General features: G+C 41.5%; 1 protein-coding gene across 7 annotated transcripts in view; it reads left to right on the top strand.

Moving 5' to 3' along the window:
* Positions 1-17,943, top strand: part of ripor3 (RIPOR family member 3) — a 146,361-nt gene that overhangs the window by 111,577 nt on the left and 16,841 nt on the right. For 5 of the 7 annotated variants that reach the window (XR_004415443.1, XM_033041533.1, XM_033041532.1 and 2 more), the window contains 3 exons: positions 13,219-13,348; positions 13,633-14,286; positions 16,324-16,460. Coding sequence is in view for 6 of the 7 variants with exons in the window: in XM_033041533.1 (XP_032897424.1) it covers positions 13,219-13,348; positions 13,633-14,286; positions 16,324-16,460 (921 nt within the window). In the remaining variant the exon portion in view is untranslated. The remainder of the gene's footprint in view (positions 1-13,218; positions 13,349-13,632; positions 14,287-16,323; positions 16,461-17,943) is intronic. The other 2 variants (XM_033041535.1, XM_033041536.1) reach the window with 1 other exon arrangement.

Raw genomic sequence — 17,943 nt, 5'->3', positions numbered from 1 at the left:
GAGCGAAGGAGTATGTGACGTTTCGGGCTGTGACCCTTCAGTCTGAATAAGGATCTTGACCTGAAACATCACCTGTTCCTTTGCTCCATTGTTACTGGCATTAGTTCATTATTTTCATGTGTGCCGAGATAGAGTGAAAGGTTTTACATGCGTGCATGCTATCCAGTCAAATCAAATAATATCACATATGTATACCATCAAGCAAATAGCTAAGTAATACAGGTAGTGCCAAGAGAAAAATACCTAAATGCAGAATATGGTGTTGCAGCATAGCGTTAGAGTTGTAGAGAAAAGGTCCAAGATCGGCAATGAAGTAGGTTGGAAGATTGGGACTACTCCCTAGCGTCTGGGAGGATTATTTAGTAGTCTGATAACAGTGGGTCATAAGGTCATAAGAACATAAGTGATAGGAGCAGAATTAGACCATTCAGCCCATCAAGTCTACTCCACCATTCAATCATAGCTGATCTCTCCCTCCTAACCCCATTCTCGTGCCTTCTCCCCATAACCCCCAGCAGTGGGGAAGAAGCTGTTTCTGAATTTGGTAGTTCCATGAAGGTACATAGGGTTATGAAGAAAGCATTTGGCATATTTGTCTTCATTGTTTCAGTTATTGAGTAAGAGAATTTGGACATTTAGTAATTGCTAATTTGATTACGTCATAAGGGCGTAAGGATGGCACAGTGGCACACCTGTTAGAACTACTATCTCAATGAAGACCCAGATTTGATCTTGACCTTGGGTGCTGCTGCATGGAGCTTGCACATTTTCCCTGTGACCCTGTGGCTTTCCCCTCTCTCTGGTTTCTGCCCACATGCTTAAAGACGTGCAGGTTTCTAGGTTAATTAGCCTAAATTGGCTCTTGCATGTGGAGAGCGGATGCAAACGTGGGATAACATAGAGCTAGTATGAATCGGTGATCAATGTTTGGCGTAAGATGGGTCCCGACCCAAAACGTCACCCATCCTTTTCCTCCAGGCATGCTGCATGTCCCTGTAACCTGTTTAAGCAAGATGATCAATAACCCATACATCCAAATACGACTGAGAGCGGGTCTGGGATGTAGTGTGTTTTTGAATCACTAATCTGCTGCAAAGTTCCAATAAAATTGCTTCTGCAATTGTCATTGTGTTGACTACCTAATTTCACACAGGCTATTAGTGAAACATTGAGTGAAGTAAAAGTTGCCTCTCAGGGGAGAGAAGAAAATGTGGATGCACTGGAAAGCCCACACAACTTTTATCAATCCCTTTATGTCTGGTTCCAGATTACAATTGGCAGAGTGAGACATGATGGATGCCCAACTTCCCAGTAAGGGAGTATGATCAGGAGAAGAGAAAGGAGCCTAAATAAACGTTTAAAAATTGATACAAATACTTAAACTGCATTAGCTCCATACAATGGAATATGTGATTATGATACATATGGCTGGCAGATGTAACTATTGCTCTCTGCTGGGAGTAAAACCTGTGTGACCTACGTGAAATGAATGTTTTAGTACTTTGAGTCCATGTCATCTTGTGCATGTTTATTTAGGCATCCCCTAAAACTGAATTATTCCAGTGGGAGCTAGCTAGCTAAGCTTGTAGCCAGAATCAACTAATTTGTAGCAGATCTGTATTCCTGCTCTAATTCTGGAAGCAATATCCTTTATGTTTGCTGTCTCAAATGCACCAACAAATTTCAAAGGATTTTATATTAGGAAATGATTGCTTACTTTTCTGATTATCTCTTTTATTGGCCTTTCATATTTTGATCTTCCTGCAAGTGTATTTTCAGGATACTGAATTTACGACTTAATTAATTCAGAAAACAGACAGTAACCTACTACCAGACTCATGCCAATGTTACAACAAAAGTGGCCGAAATGCAGAGTGATTTATTTGCAAATGTTTCCTGTGTGAAAAATTCTAGTTTTATACTGCATACCTTGATCTGGAAGTTACTAAATTGTTTTTCATGTAATGGACCAGTATTCACTATAAAAATTAATGTCTTGAAAATGTTGTCAAATGTGTTTGAACTCAAAAGCGATTTAATTCGAATATACTGCATTTGTATCTATCTGATCCTCCTGGATATTGACTTTAATATTATTATTTTCATTTTTATAACCTTTTTTATAACCCTTTGTGGTATTGCTTCTCTCTTATGCTTTAGTTTACAAACCAAAAATCTCGTATTCTTTTCCAGCAAATAGCTTTTTACTTCCTCTCAAGTCCTTATCTTCACTCCTATCTTCTGGAATATTTATTATGTTGACTGGGCTGTAAACATAAGTTGCTGCCATGATTAGCATTCTCTGAATTTGGAAAAATGTCTAGTTTTTCTCTAACAACTCGAGGGAATAGTATTTGGTCACTGTATAGAATTTGGAAACATTCGCAAAAATGTTTAAACTGAGGTTGAAAATTTATAATTAGCTACTGACTATAGTCAAAGAACATAAAGTAATGATTATCAGTGTTCTTGCATTCTAAAAGAAAGATACCCAAAAACATGTAAAGTTGCTGATAAATCCTTCGACATTAAATTCTTTCAAAGTTTTGTAATTATACCTGAATAAATCCTGAAAAATCTAGGGATATAAAGGGCATTGACAGGAATTTACTTGTAAAATAACAACACGATGGGTATTGGTATTGGTTTATTAATGTCATATGTATCGAGATACACTGACGAGTTTTTATATTATACATGAACACAATCAAGCCATACACAAGTACAACAGATGGAACCAAGAGAAAAACATGAAGGGGAATAATAAAGTTTTCAGTATTTTAGCAATATAGTTACAGAAATAAAGTCTGGTATTCACATTAAGGTCAGTTGGAAGATTGGAACTATACCCTATCTTATGGAAGAACTGTTCAGAAGTCTGTTCAGAAGTCTGATAACATAGAAACATAGAAATTAGGTGCAGGAGTAGGCCATTCGGCCCTTCGAGCCTGCACCGCCATTCAATATGATCATCCAACTCAGTATCCTGTACCTGCCTTCTCTCCATACCCTCTGATCCCCTTAGCCACAAGGGCCACATCTAACTCCCTCTTAAATATAGCCAATGACCTGACCTCGACTACCCTCTGTGGCAGGGAGTTCCAGAGATTCACCACTCTCTGTGTGAAAAAAGTTCTTCTCATCTCGGTTTTAAAGGATTTCCCCCTTATCCTTAAGCTGTGACCCCTTGTCCTGGACTTCCCCAACATCGGGAGCAATCTTCCTGCATCTAGCCTGTCCAACCCCTTAAGAATTTTGTAAGTTTCTATAAGATCCCCTCTCAATCTCCTAAATTCTAGAGAGTATAAACCAAGTCTATCCAGTCTTTCTTCATAAGACAGTCCTGACATCCCAGGAATCAGTCTGGTGAACCTTCTCTGCACTCCCTCTATGGCAATAATGTCCTTCCTCAGATTTGGAGACCAAAACTGTACGCAATACTCCAGGTGTGGTCTCACCAAGACCCTGTACAACTGCAGTAGAACCTCCCTGCTCCTATACTTAAATCCTTTTGCTATGAAAGCTAACATACCATTCGCTTTCTTCACTGCCTGCTGCACCTGCATGCCCACTTTCAATGACTGGTGTACCATGACACCCAGGTCTCGCTGCATCTCCCCTTTTCCTAGTCGGCCACCATTTAGATAATAGTCTGCTTTCCTGTTTTTGCCACCAAAATGGATAACCTCACATTTATCCACATTATACTGCATCTGCCAAACATTTGCCCACTCACCCAGCCTATCCAAGTCACCCTGCAGTCTCCTAGCATCCTCCTCACAGCTAACACTGCCCCCCAGCTTAGTGTCATCCGCAAACTTGGAGATATTGCCTTCAATTCCCTCATCCAGATCATTAATATATATTGTAAATATCTGGGGTCCCAGCACTGAGCCTTGCGGTACCCCACTAGTCACTGCCTGCCATTGTGAAAAGGACCCGTTTACTCCTACTCTTTGCTTCCTGTTTGCCAGCCAGTTCTCTATCCACATCAATACTGAACCCCCAATGCCGTGTGCTTTAAGTTTGTATACTAGTCTCTTATGTGGGACCTTGTCGAAAGCCTTCTGGAAGTCCAGATACACCACATCCACTGGTTCTCCCCTATCCACGCTACTAGTTACATCCTCGAAAAATTCTATAAGATTCGTCAGACATGATTTACCTTTTGTAAACCCATGCTGACTTTGTCCAATGATTTCACCACTTTCCAAATGTGCTGCTATCCCATCTTTAATAACTGACTCTAGCAGTTTCCCCACTACCGATGTTAGACTAACTGGTCTGTAATTCCCCGTTTTCTCTCTCCCTCCCTTCTTAAAAAGTGGGGTTACGTTTGCTACCCGCCAATCCTCAGGAACTACTCCAGAATCTAAAGAGTTTTGAAAGATTATTGCTAATGCATCCACTATTTCTGGAGCTACTTCCTTAAGTACTCTGGGATGCAGCCTATCTGGCCCTGGGGATTTATCGGCCTTTAATCCATTCAATTTACCCAACACCACTTCCCGGCTAACCTGGATTTCACTCAATTCCTCCAACTCCTTTGACCCGCGGTCCCCTGCTATTTCCGGCAGATTATTTATGTCTTCCTTAGTGAAGACGGAACCAAAGTAGTTATTCAATTGGTCCGCCATATCCTTGTTCCCCATGATCAACTCACCTGTTTCTGACTGCAAGGGACCTACATTTGTTTGAACTAATCTCTTTCTTTTCACATATCTATAAAAACTTTTGCAGTCAGTTTTTATGTTCCCTGCCAGTTTTCTTTCATAATCTTTTGTTCCTTTCCTAATTAAGCCCTTTGTCCTCCTCTGCTGGTCTCTGAATTTCTCCCAGTCCTCCGGTATGCTGCTTTTTCTGGCTAATTTGTACGCATCATCCTTCGCTTTGATACTATCCCTGATTTCCCTTGTTATCCACGGATGCATTACCTTCCCTGATTTATTCTTTTGCCAAACTGGGATGAACAATTTTTGTAGTTCATCCATGCAGTCTTTAAATGTCTTCCATTGCATATCCACCGTCAACCCTTTTAGAATTAATTGCCAGTCAATCTTGGCCAATTCACGTCTCATACCCTCAAAGTTACCTTTCTTTAAGTTCAGAACCATTGTTTCTGAATTAACAATGTCACTCTCCACCCTAATGAAGAACTCAACCATATTATGGTCACTCTTGCCCAAGGGGGCACGTACAACAAGACTGCTAACTAACCCTTCCTCATTACTCAATACCCAGTCTAAAATAGCCTGCTCTCTTGGTTCCTGGTTCCTCTACATGTTGATTTAGATAACTATCCCGCATACATTCCAGGAAATCCTCTTCCTCAGCACCCCTGCCAATTTGATTCACCCAATCTATATGTAGATTGAAGTCACCCATTATAACGGTTTTGCCTTTGTCGCACGCCTTTCTAATTTCCTGTTTGATACCATCTCCAACTTCACTACTACTGTTAGGTGGCCTGTACACAACACCCACCAGCGTTTTCTGCCCCTTAGTGTTTCGCAGCTCTACCCATACCGATTCCACATCCTCCAAACTAATGTCCTTCCTTTCCATTGCGTTAATCTCCTCTCTAATCAGCAACGCTACCCCACCTCCTTTTCCTTTCTCTCTATCCCTCCTGAATATTGAATATCCCTGGATGTTCAGCTCCCAGCCTTGGTCACCCTGGAGCCATGTCTCCGTGATCCTAACTATATCATAGTCATTAATAGCTATCTGCACATTCAACTCATCCACCTTATTACGAATGCTCCTTGCATTGAGACACAAAGCGTTCAGGCTTGTTTTTACAACACTCTTACCCCTTATACAATTATGTTGAAATGTGGCCCTTTCTGATTTTTGCCCTGGTTTTGTCTGCCTGCCACTTTTACTTTTCACCTTGCTACCTATTGCTTCTACCCTCATTTTACACCCCTCTGTCTCTACGCTCACACATTTAAGAAACCCTTTCCCTTTAACTCCATCCTCCACTATCCCATTCGACACCCCACCCCCCTTATTCAGTTTAAAACCACCCGTGTAGCAGTGGCAAACCTGCCTGCCAGAATGCTGGTCCCCCACCTGTTAAGAGGGGAAGTAGCTGTTGCTGAGTCCGGTGGTATGTGCTTCCAAGCTTTTGTACCTTCTGCCTGATAGGAATGAGGAGAAGAACGAATGACCAGCATGCAAAAGGTCCTTGATTATGTTGGCTTCTTGAGACAATATGAAGTGTAGATGGAGTCAATGGTATGGAGTCTGGTCTGCGAGATGGACTGGTCTACATCCTCAGCTCTCTTCAATCTCTTGTGGTCTTGGGCAGAGCTGTTCCCAAATCAAGCTTTAGTTTAGTTTAGTTTAGTTTAGTTTAGTTTAGTTTAGAAACACAACATGGAAACAGGCCTTTCGGCCCACCGAGTCCACGCTGACCAGCGTTCACTAGTTCTATCCTATACACTAAGGATTACTTACTGACACTAAGTAACCTACAAACCTGCTCATCTTTGGAATGTGGGAGGAAACCGAAGCACCCGCAGAAAACCCTTACGGTCACAGGGAGAATGTGCAGAACAAACTCTGTAGAGACAGCACCCGAGGTTAGGATTCAACCCAGGTCTCTGACACAGTGAGGCAGCAACTCTACTGCTGCGTCACTGTACATCCCCAAGTTGTGATGCATCCTGATAGTATGTTTTCTCCAGTGCAATTGTAGAAGCTGGTAGTAGTCGCAAGAGCCATACTGAATTTCCTTAGTCTCCAAAGGAAATATAGGCATTGTTATGTTTTTTTAAATGTATTTTCAATGTGGTTGGTCGAGGATAGATTGTTGGTAATATTTATGCCCAGGAACATGAAGCTTGCAGCCACTTACACCAGGACCAGAGTTGTTGATTGAGGCATGTACTCCATCATGCCTTCTGGAGGAGCTAGTTATTCCTTTGTCTTGCTTCTATTGAGCTGTTAATTTGACGCAATGCTCCTCTTCCGGTAATCCATCTTGTCATAATTTAAGATCCGGCCCACTATAATGTCATTTGCAAACTTGTAGATTAAGTTAGCCCAGAATTTGGCCTCACAGTCATGTGGAATATAATAAGGGGCTGAGAATGCATGCTTGTGGGGCACCGGTTTTGAGAATTATTGTGGAAGATATATTATAGACAATAGACAATAGGTGCAGGAGTAGGCCATTCGGCCCTTCGAGCCAGCACCGCCATTCAATGTGATCATGGCTGATCATCCACAATCAGTACCCCGTTCCTGCTTTCTCTCCATATCCCTTAACTCCGCTATCCCTAAGAGCTAAACTCTCTTAGATAAACTCTCTCTTGAAAGCATCCAGAGAACCAGCCTACACCGCCCTCTGAGGCAGAGAATCCCACACACTCATAACTCTCTGTGTGGAAACGTTTTCCCTCATCTCTGTTCTATATGGCTAACCACTTATTCTTAAACTATGGCCCCTGGTTCTGGACTCCCCAACATTGGGAACATGTTTTTTTCCTGCCTCTAGCATGTCCAAACCTTTAATAATCTTATATGTTTCAATAGGATCCCCTCTTATCCTTCTAAATTCCAGAGTATACAAGCCCAGCCGCTCCAATCTATCAACATATGACAGTCCCGCCATCCCGGGAATTAACCTTGTGAACCTACGCTGCATTCCCTCAATAGCAAGAATGTCCTTCCTCAAGTTTAGAGACCAAAACTGCACACAATACTCCAGGTGTGATCTCACTCGGGCCCTGTACAAATGCAGGACCCTGTACTCTTTGGTCCTACTCAACTCCTCTTGTTATGAAGGGCACCATGCCATTCGCTTTCTTCACTGCTTGCTGTACTTGCATGCTTACTTTCATTGACTGATGAACAAGGACCCCCAGATCCAATTGTACTCCCCCTTTTCCCAATTTGACACCATTTAGATAATATTACCAGCCTTCCTGTTTTTGCCACCAAAGTGGATAACCTCACATTTATCCACATTAAACTGCATCTGCCATGCATCTGCCCATTCACCCAACCTGTCCAAGTCACTCTGCATCCTCATAGCATCCTCCTCACAGTTCACACTGCCACCCAGCTTTGTGTCATCTGCAAATTTGCAAATGTTACTTTTAATCCCTTCATCCAAATCATTAATATAAATTGTAAATAGCTGCGGTCCCAGCACAGAGCCCTGCGGTACCCCACTAGTCACTGCCTGCCATTCTGCAAGGGACCCGTTAATTCCTACCGTTTGTTTCCTGTCTGCCAACCAATTTTCTATCCATGTCAGCACCCTACCCCAAATACCATGTGCTCTAATGTTGCCCACTAATCTCCTATGTGGGCCTTCAGTCCCATTAGTCTACCCAACACAATTTCCTGCCTAATATGAATTTCCTTCAGAGTCTCCAAAACTCTATGTCCTCTGGCCACTTGTACACCTGGGAGATTGTTTGTGTCTTCCCTAGTGAAGACGGATCCAAAGTACATGTTGATGTACTGCCATTTCCTTGTTCCCCATAATAAATTCACCCTTTCAGTCTTAAAGGGTCCAACTTTGGCCTTAACTAGTTTTTTCCTCTTCACATACCTAAAGAAGCTTTTACTATCCTCCTTTATATTCTTGGCTAGCTTACCTTCGTACCTCATCTTTTCTCCCCGTATTGTCTTTTTAGTTATCTTCTGTTGCTCTTAAAAAGTTACCCAATCCTCTGGCTTCCAGCTCATCTTTGCTATGTTATATTTCTTCTCTTTTATTTTTATACTCTCCCTGACTTCCCTTGTCAGCCATGGTCACCCCTTACTCCCCTTGGAATATTTCTTCCTCTTTGGAATGAACTGATCTTGCACCTTCTGTATTATTCCCAGAAATACCTGCCATTGTTGTTCCACTGTCATCCATGCTAGGGTATCTTTCCAGTCAACTTTGGCCAACTCCTCCCTCATGGCTCCATAGTCCCCTTTGCTCAACTGTAATACCGACACCTCCGATTTACCCTTTTCCCTTTCAAATTATAGATTAAAACTTAACATATAGATTGTTGCCTATCCTTACTGATTGTGATCTACGGGTCAGAAATTAGAGACTCCAGTGGCAGAGGGGTTGCTGGTTCCTCGATTCAGGAGTTTGGAGATTAGTTTAGATGGGATTATGGCGCTGAAAGCGGAGCTATAGTCAATAAGTAGGAGACTGACGTACTGTACGTGTCCTTGTTATCTCGATATTGCAGAGTTGAGTGTAGGTCCAGGGAGATGACGTCTGCTGTGAGCCTGTTGTGACTATAAACAAAATGCAGTGGATCAAGGCTATCTGAAAGAAAGACAACTGTTACTTACATCAACTGTTCTTTGTTCATTAATCGAATCTACGTGTTTAGGCCAAATGGAACACATTTTTTTCTATTTAAAGTAAGCTTTGACAAAGTGTATCAGTTTATCCTGCCTAAGAGGTCAGTAGATGATACTATTGTCTTTGACTTGTGACATGGTAAAATGTCATTTGTAAGTAAAAACAACATAGCAGCTTATATACCTAAGAGTTATCTTTCATTTCCACTGTGAAAATAACTCTTTTCCTAAGTTTGATATAATTGCCCAGAGTAGCTTCAGATCAATATTGCCACCTTAAGGTAACATTTTGTTACAACAGTACTTCATGCACAAACTTGGTGGATGGAAGTTAGATTTTAAGCAGCAACATTACTTGGTAGTGCAATTTGTCTTTTGTACATGCAAGGAAAATAAATGTTAGCTATGCATCAAAAAGACATAGAACATGTTTGAGTTTTCACTAAAGTGACAATGATTCAGGTTTCGGAGTCAGCTAACCCCAGTGGAGTTAATTAGTTGGAAGGAACTGCAGATGCTGGTTTACACACAAAGGGTCTGAAGAAGGATCTCACCCGAAACATCAATTATACCTTTTCTCCAGAGATGCTGCCTGACCTGCTGAGTTACTCCAGCAATTTTTATCTATCTTCTGAGTTAATTAATGCTGAACTGAACAGCTCTAGGAATTGGTGAATAGTAATGGTAGATATTTGAAACTCTTTGGTTTGAGTTCTGACCTGTTTATATGGAGGTTTGATACATATGACCATTCAATCAAAAATTTAGAATATACCACTAGACGACAATTTTTACGGTTAACAGTAAAATAGATTTTACAGAGCAGTCTGAGTTCCAGTCTGTGTGCACTATTTTCTCTATTAATTATTGGAAAAAGAGAAAATTGTAACTTAAAAATACGTTCTAGGGTAAAAGCATAATACCACAGATACAAAAATCTGAAATTAAAATATAATTAAATGTGGACATAGCTAACAAATACTAATGAAGGTGCTCAGGGCAATTTTCAACTTCTTCCACCCGGAGGAAACTACATGAGAGTATAATGATGATCAAAATGATTAAATTCCTCTTCCATGCATCAGTGAATCTCCTCCCGTGAGAGCATCATAGATTCATAGAATTATATAAATCCGTTCCGCATTGTCATGATTCCAAAGAGATCTTATGTGGCAAGTGAGGTCAGGAGAAGAGTGTCTTTCTCCAGCTGTCATCAGGATATATTGTGTCACTGGTATCATAAATTCTACTCTTCCTCAAATCTATTATCCATGATTCCAACAAAAATGATTGAAAACTTTTCAGACTACTTTCTAGAATTAAAATGTCAATGAGCTGAATAGAGACATACAGCATGAAAACAGGCCCTTCAGCCCAACTTGCCCATGTTGACCAAGATGCCTCATCTGCACTAGTCCTACCTGCCCACGTTTGACCCATATCTCTCTAACCCTTTCTTATCCATGTAAGAAATGTCTTTTAAATGTTATTATATGGAACATTTAACAACATAACAACATTTAACAACATTATGCTTAAGAATACTTAAAATTAGAATAGATGTTAAAATATTGAAAGTTATTTTTAAATGTTAACAATATTTCAGTGTATGCTGTGTTTGCAGGGTAATGCAGTAATGGGTAATGGGTAATGGGTAGTCAGGCAGCTTGATGGCACACAGATCATTGAACATCTGAGATCCCTTTGACATTAAACTTGACAGAAACCAATACTAAAAAAGAAAAAAAGGAAGTTGACACCCCTTTGTGGGTAGATTTCTTTGTAGACAATGGTGAATGTTACTAACTGCAAAATCCAGAGTTTGGCTCTTATTATTTTCTTCTAAGACGACTGAAAAAAAAGTATTGAAATTATCCTGAATTAAATTAATGACTCTTATCCTTCTTCTCATTGGCCAATACACTTAGAATTCACCACTAACATTTGATTCATATAACTCCTTAAAGTTTCCTGTGAGAATTGCTTTTCCATGTTAAAATCCCCACCAAGTATGAATTATTCTTTTACGGATTTGACATTTAGGATAATCAGGTGCAAGAGTAATAAAATTACGTAGTACAAAATATCATAGATATGCTGACATTTTTTATAAGCATGTATAAACATAATATTCCATGACACTGCTGATACTTCACCAAATAGCAGATTTTGGAAGCTAGAAATAATGGTAGATAGCTGAGAACATTTTAATGAAAATGACACTAGATGGTGAATAAATGGAAAGGGTTGCCAGAGAAGATAGTTGAGGCAGGTACAATAACAACATTTAAAGGACAAGTGGACAGGTACATGAATAGGAAAGATTCAGAGGGATATATGGGCCATACGCAGGCCCCACACATCACCGTTAAACGTTAACTTAAGATTAGATTAGATATTAGATATAATTTATTGCCACACAGCCAGGCTGGTGGAAATTTGGGTTGTCTGCAGCGATACAATAATAAAGAACACACAACCACAATAAAACTGTAACACAAACATCCACCACAGCATTCATCACTGTGGTGGAAGGCACAAAATTTGGCCAGTCCTCCTCCATTTCCCCCCCGTGGTCAGGACCAGAGTCCAGAGTCAGTCCAGGATCGGCTCTTCCTCACCGGAGACCGCGGCTTTAAGTTGTTGTAGGCCGCAGGCCGGCGGTCAAGATTTAAAGTCCCCGCCGCAGCCAGAAGCACCGTAGACTGCAGGGCCGGCGGTCGAAGCTCCCCTCCAGGGGTGATGGTAAGTCCATGCCGGACCCACGGTAGAAGTCGGCCGCGGGCCGGCAGTGATGGCTTCTTCTTCCCTCGGGTCCCCAACGTGAGATCCCGGGCTGTAGACGCCGCACCAGCTGGAGCTCTGCAGACCGCGGCTTCAGGCCGCGACTTCAGGTTGCCGGCTGCCCCGGTCCAGCGAAACGGAGCGCTCCCCTCCAGCGAGGGCTCACCCGCTCCACGCCGAGAGTCCACGCTGCGCCCGCCGCTGAAGCCCCGGGCGCGTTTCCGGGAAAGGCCGCGTCGATCCTTGATGTTAGGCCACGGGGGAGGCGACCTGGAAAAACTCGCCTCTCCGTGGAGGAGGCGACCGAAGCGGTTTCCCCCTTACCCTCCCCACACCACCCCCCACACAAAACACACAAAGAAACATTAAATACAGACTTTAAAACATACTAAAAAAAATTAAAAAAGTTGAAAAACTGACGAGCTGCATGACATGGCTGCTGCCAGAGCAGCGCCCCCTACATTGATGCCGTGCTGTGCCCTCTAGTCGTTAACAAGTCGGGTTCAATTGGAAATGAATTTCAACTTCCCCCTCACTTTCTCTGCACTGCTTCCGGTGGATAGGCTGTAATTGGGAACTTTGCAGAGACATGTAATGCACTGATACATTTTCTATCTGGAGCAAATTATTGATGAATTCTATGCATTATTCATTGAGCTAATAAAATAAATATTAAATGGGTTTCATAGTCACTTCTTCGTAAATGAATTGAAACTTCCAAGTAATAATATTTTTGTATCATTTGCCATGCTGTTTAATTATCTAACTGAAGGATTCCAGTCAGTTGAGAAACAAAAACTCATTTTAGTGGGCTTTTCATTTCCACAGATACCGGAATTGGAAATAAATTTAAGGTCTTGCATTGTTTGCATTATAACACAACCCTCAAGGCAAAATAAAGGTTAACATTTGGTGTTTATATTTGGGAATATAATGTCACATCGGAAAACTGAATTTCTCCAATGAAACTCTGACATATCTATATGGCAAATGCAGAAAAAAATACAAACTGATAAAATGTAATAGTTCATGTCCAGAGATATTTTAAAACACTGTGGATATTTTTCTCTGTTTTTAATTTCACTTCTACCCTTTACTTTATTATAGTCCATTTGATGCTGATGAAACATCAGTAACCTCTGGCTCAGTTTCCAAATTCTCTTGGCCAAGTAGAAAAGGCTCTGTGTATAACTGGACACCACCCAGCACCCCCAGCTTCAAGGACAAGTACTTCTCTGTGAGTATCACTATAAGAATATTTCATGTTACAGCATTTCTATAACCTTTGGCAGTCAAAATGTTAAATTAAAATTAATCCAAAAAGGAAATAGATGCCAGGTGTTGACTTTAAGAAGTAGATTGTATGATATAAACCTGCACTATCATAGGCTTGTACCATATAGCACAAACTGCAAAATAGTCTTTAGAATAACCATATAAAGCTTGATAATTTGATTTTGTTATAACTTAATTTAATTGTGAATGGATGTATTAATCTTCTGTTTTCTGTTCTTTTGCAAGCAGCACATTAGACAAGAGGACAAACTGCCTTCATTATATCAGGAAACAAAAGGAACTTTAATTTTTAATCACTCAGGAAATTGTTTCCACAATACACATTTGTCATCTGTGCCTGAAAATGAAAAATTTTATAATTATGCAAACTTAGATAAACAAGGAGGCAATGACAACGGATATGGTGCAGTAGATTTCCAAGAAGTATCTCAATCTCTCCAGGACAGCCTCTCTACAGAAAGAACTGTGCAACCACCACACGTAGAACCAACAACTCCAGATCAAGGAGAATTTCAAAAGGATTCACCACGAGCAAGACAATTACAGAGTTGTTCAGCATTGGCAGAATCTGTTTTGCACAAGGGACCACAGCTGAGGCTTAGGAGACCCACTGGGAAACCTGCTGGACAGGAGTCAACTGGCCAAGCCTGGAGCACAGATATTACAGATCCATTGAATTCACAAACATCTTCGACAATATCCTGTACACACAGAAGTAGTGCTTCAATCTGTTCTGAAAATCTCAAGGCAAATTTCACTTCAGTAGATATAGGAAACATCCTTCAAGAAATATTGATCATCCTGAGGACAGACCAAAGAAACTATAAAGAAATACAAAATCTAGAGCAGCAGATTCTGCACTTAGGAGATATCCTTAAGGTATAGTGCCAGCATTATTTAAGCAAGTATATTAACAATAAATCTAAATAATGGAGTCAGTATTTTGATTTGTTTCAGGAAAATATAGGTCAGAAATGTAATATTTAGGTTAAATATGTAAATTGGTGCTCCTTTTAAATGTAAAACACTAAATAGCAACTATCCATTTAGCTGAGAAAGTTCTGAATTAGGAATCAGATTAATTTCTCAGTCTTTTTGAAGGTACTATTTTGTTTCATGTCTAGAAATTTGGGATGAGAATGAATTGTGATTTGAAAAAATATCACTCAAATTGCTTCAATCTGAAAGTATCTCATAACGGTGCTGGCTCGAAGGGCCAAATGGCCTACTCCTGCACCTATTGTCTATTGTCTAAAGTTGAAACCAAAGTAATCTACTTCTAGAGCATTTTAGCAAGTATAATTAGTTTTTTCCAAGTGTTCTTTTATCTGTTATAGAGTTAGTGTTGGAAGTGTTATAGAGAAAAACAATATTCTAAGGAAGCTAGCGGGTACAAACTTATTTTTATATTAAGCATAAACTATGGTTTTAACTTTTTTTCTTGTTTTAATTCCAAATGATCCCTCTCTAGATCCTTTCCTATCAACAGAATAAACTTTGGTATGTTTGTTCTGCCAGTTCACAATTCTCTAATCAATTATGGCAGGATCCAAACATATATCTATTGAATGGTATTGTATCTTGGGTTGTAGAAGATTGGAACTTTTATTTTTAAATTTTATTTTGCATTCTTTAAACATCGAGTATTTTGATGAATATAGATCACCCGAATTAGTTAGAGTCCAATAAAGAAGAACAGAAAAGTTGGACAGATCAAGTTCAAAGAAATGTTCAACAGATCAGTTAGCATCTAAAAAATAGCTTTTTAATTTTAAGCTGAGCATATCCCCAGGTTGGCACCAAATTCATTTTTTAGCTTTGAACGGCATTTAGCCTTGCTCAATGTACCAGATTGTAAATGCTCTGCCAGGTTATAAATGAAGTAATTCCCAGACATGGACTCTCTGCCTCTGACCCTCTGCATTGCTGCACTTGCTTGTATCCAATGAGGTCCGTCAGAAACAAATTCAGAGTGTTGACATCCACCTATTTTAAGTCCCTTTTCTGAATATCTGGAGTGGTGATACTTGCTTTCAAGTAGATACTTGAAAGTACCATTCTTATCATAGCATTTATGCAATGTTTGAAATCGCAGAAAGAAATCCAAGCACTGAAGGTAATACAAAAAATGTCAGTGGGCAATTATATTGCCAAAAGAGCCAACAGATGAACTCAGTGATGAACTCCTTAGTAAGGCAGAAATAGTGCCAGATGTCTACGAAAATACAATATGGGTGCCAAGTATTTTCTGATCATGCCAGATAGTTTAATCTGAGCAAGTGTGAGGTGTTGCACTTTGGGAGGATGTTAAATGGAAGGGGAAAATAGACAATTAATAGGATGATCCTTAACACCATTAATGTATAGAGTGATCTTGCGGCCCAAGTCCATAACTCTCTGAAAGTGGCAACACAAGTAAATAGAGTGGTTCGTTCGTGTGTCAGAGGATGTAGCTCGCTGTTGGCTTCGGTCGTCGTCCAACATGTTGACAGAATTGTCGCCCGACGCCTCACAGAGTGCATCACATCGTTGCTTCCAGGAATCGCCAGGGATCGCCACGAGGAGGCTTCTGTCATGATCCCTAATAGAGTGCTAAAGAAGGCTTATGGTATACATGCATTCATAGGGCATTGCATATGTCAGGAAGTCATAATGCAGGTATACAGGACTTCAGGTAGGCCATATTTGGAGTATTGTAGGCAGTTCTGGTCACCCCATCACCAGATTTGACCAAATGAAAATATATGATTGTAAAATGCACCATAATCCACTAAACACACAAATTAGTAGAATTTATAAAATATGGGAGCAATTTACAAACCAGTAACATATCCCATGAGTTACAGTGACTATTAAAGATTGAACTGATCAATAAGAATATATTTGTTTAAATACTGTGCTCTTTGTTATAAACAGAAAGAAGTTACAGTCAGCAGAAGTACATCGACTGTCAGTCTGAGTGTTGAAACAGTGCTGGAAAGCTTCAACTTTCTAAATGCTGACTCCATTGATAATCTTTCATACACTGGGAGTGTGAGGATGAAGCCTGAAAGGTAGAGAACTGATAATATAATGATAAAATCCACAAAAATCTGCTTTATGTTTTTTAATTAAGTCAAATGTTGCTGTTTATTTCAATGTCACATGACTGAATCTCGCTGATTTCCAAAGAAATCTGGAGGAGGCGCTGTCCTGAACGGCTGCCTGTCCTGCAGCTGTCCGTTTTTTTCCCTTCTTTTTTATTATTTTTAGTACGTTGAGTGTGTAGTCAGGGGGCCTAATCTTTTTATGTGTGGGGGGTGGTGGGGGGGAAGGGGGAAACTGCTTTTCGAGTTCCTACCTGGTCGGAGGGGTTGCCTTCCTCCGAGCAGCGACTTCGACCTGTCCTTGCGGCCTACCAGCGGGTCCTGGAGCGACATTTCCCTGAGGGGACCTGGCCAGAACATCGGCTTTGGCGGCGGCGCAGCGCTGGAGCGCTATTGCGGAGCGGGCGATGCTTTTCCTGGGTCGCCGCGCTGGAACTCCAGTATGATGGGACCGCCGATAAGAACATTGTGGAGCCGCGGTTCTGTGGAGCGGCCAGCTGCGACGCTGAACGTTACATCCCGGAGCCTGGGATCTCTTGCTGAGATCGCCAGTGTGTGGAGCTCCGTCCGGCGCGGTCTGTTGGCTTGGAAGCCGCGGTCTCCGGTGGGAAGGCGGTCGTTCCTGGCACCCCAAGCCGCTGGGGGTTCTCTCGACGCTGGAGCACCATCACCCGGTGAGAACATCGGGCGCCGTGGTGGCGACTGTGGAGGCCTCAATAGGCCCGACTTTGGGTGGACAAGAGGATGGGGACTGGACTTTGTGCCTTCCCCCACAGTGGGAATCACTGTGGGGGGATGTTTTTGTGTTGAACTTCTTTTTGAATGCTATGTTGTATTTTTATTAGTGTGCTGCAAGGACATCAGAATTTCCCCTGAATAAGGGGATTAATAAAGTTTAATCTAATCTAAATGCCATTTGCCACTGTGGTAGTCATGAACTTCTCACAAACGACCACTACATTAATGTTGTTCAAGAAGGAACTGCAGATGCTGGAAGATCGAAGGTACACAAAATTGTTGGAGAAACTCAGCGGGTGCAGCAGCATCTATGGAGCGAAGGAAATAGGCGACGTTTCGGGCCGAAACCCTTCTTCAGACTGATGGGGGGTGGGGGGGAGAAGGAAGGAAAAGGGGAGGAGGAGGAGCCCGAGGGCGGGCGGATGGGAGGGTGGGAGGAGACAGCTAGAGGGTTGAGGAAGGGGAGGGGACAGCAAGGACTAGCAAAATTGGGAGAATTCAATGTTAATGCCATCCGGACGCAAGGTCCCCAGACGGAATATGAGGTGCTGTTCCTCCAATTTCCGCTGTTGCTCACTCTGGCATTGGAGGAGACCCAGGACAGAGAGGTCGGATTGGGAATGGGAGGGGGAGTTGAAGTGCTGAGCCACCGGGAGGTCAGGTTGGTTATTGCGGACTGAGCGGAGGTGTTCGCCTTGTTGCCTTGTTTGTT

Source organism: Amblyraja radiata, chromosome 23, assembly GCF_010909765.2.
Source record: "Amblyraja radiata isolate CabotCenter1 chromosome 23, sAmbRad1.1.pri, whole genome shotgun sequence".
NCBI lineage: Eukaryota > Metazoa > Chordata > Chondrichthyes > Rajiformes > Rajidae > Amblyraja > Amblyraja radiata.
The sequence above is the reverse complement of the archived record's forward strand: the minus strand, read 5'-3'. Positions and strand labels throughout refer to the sequence as shown.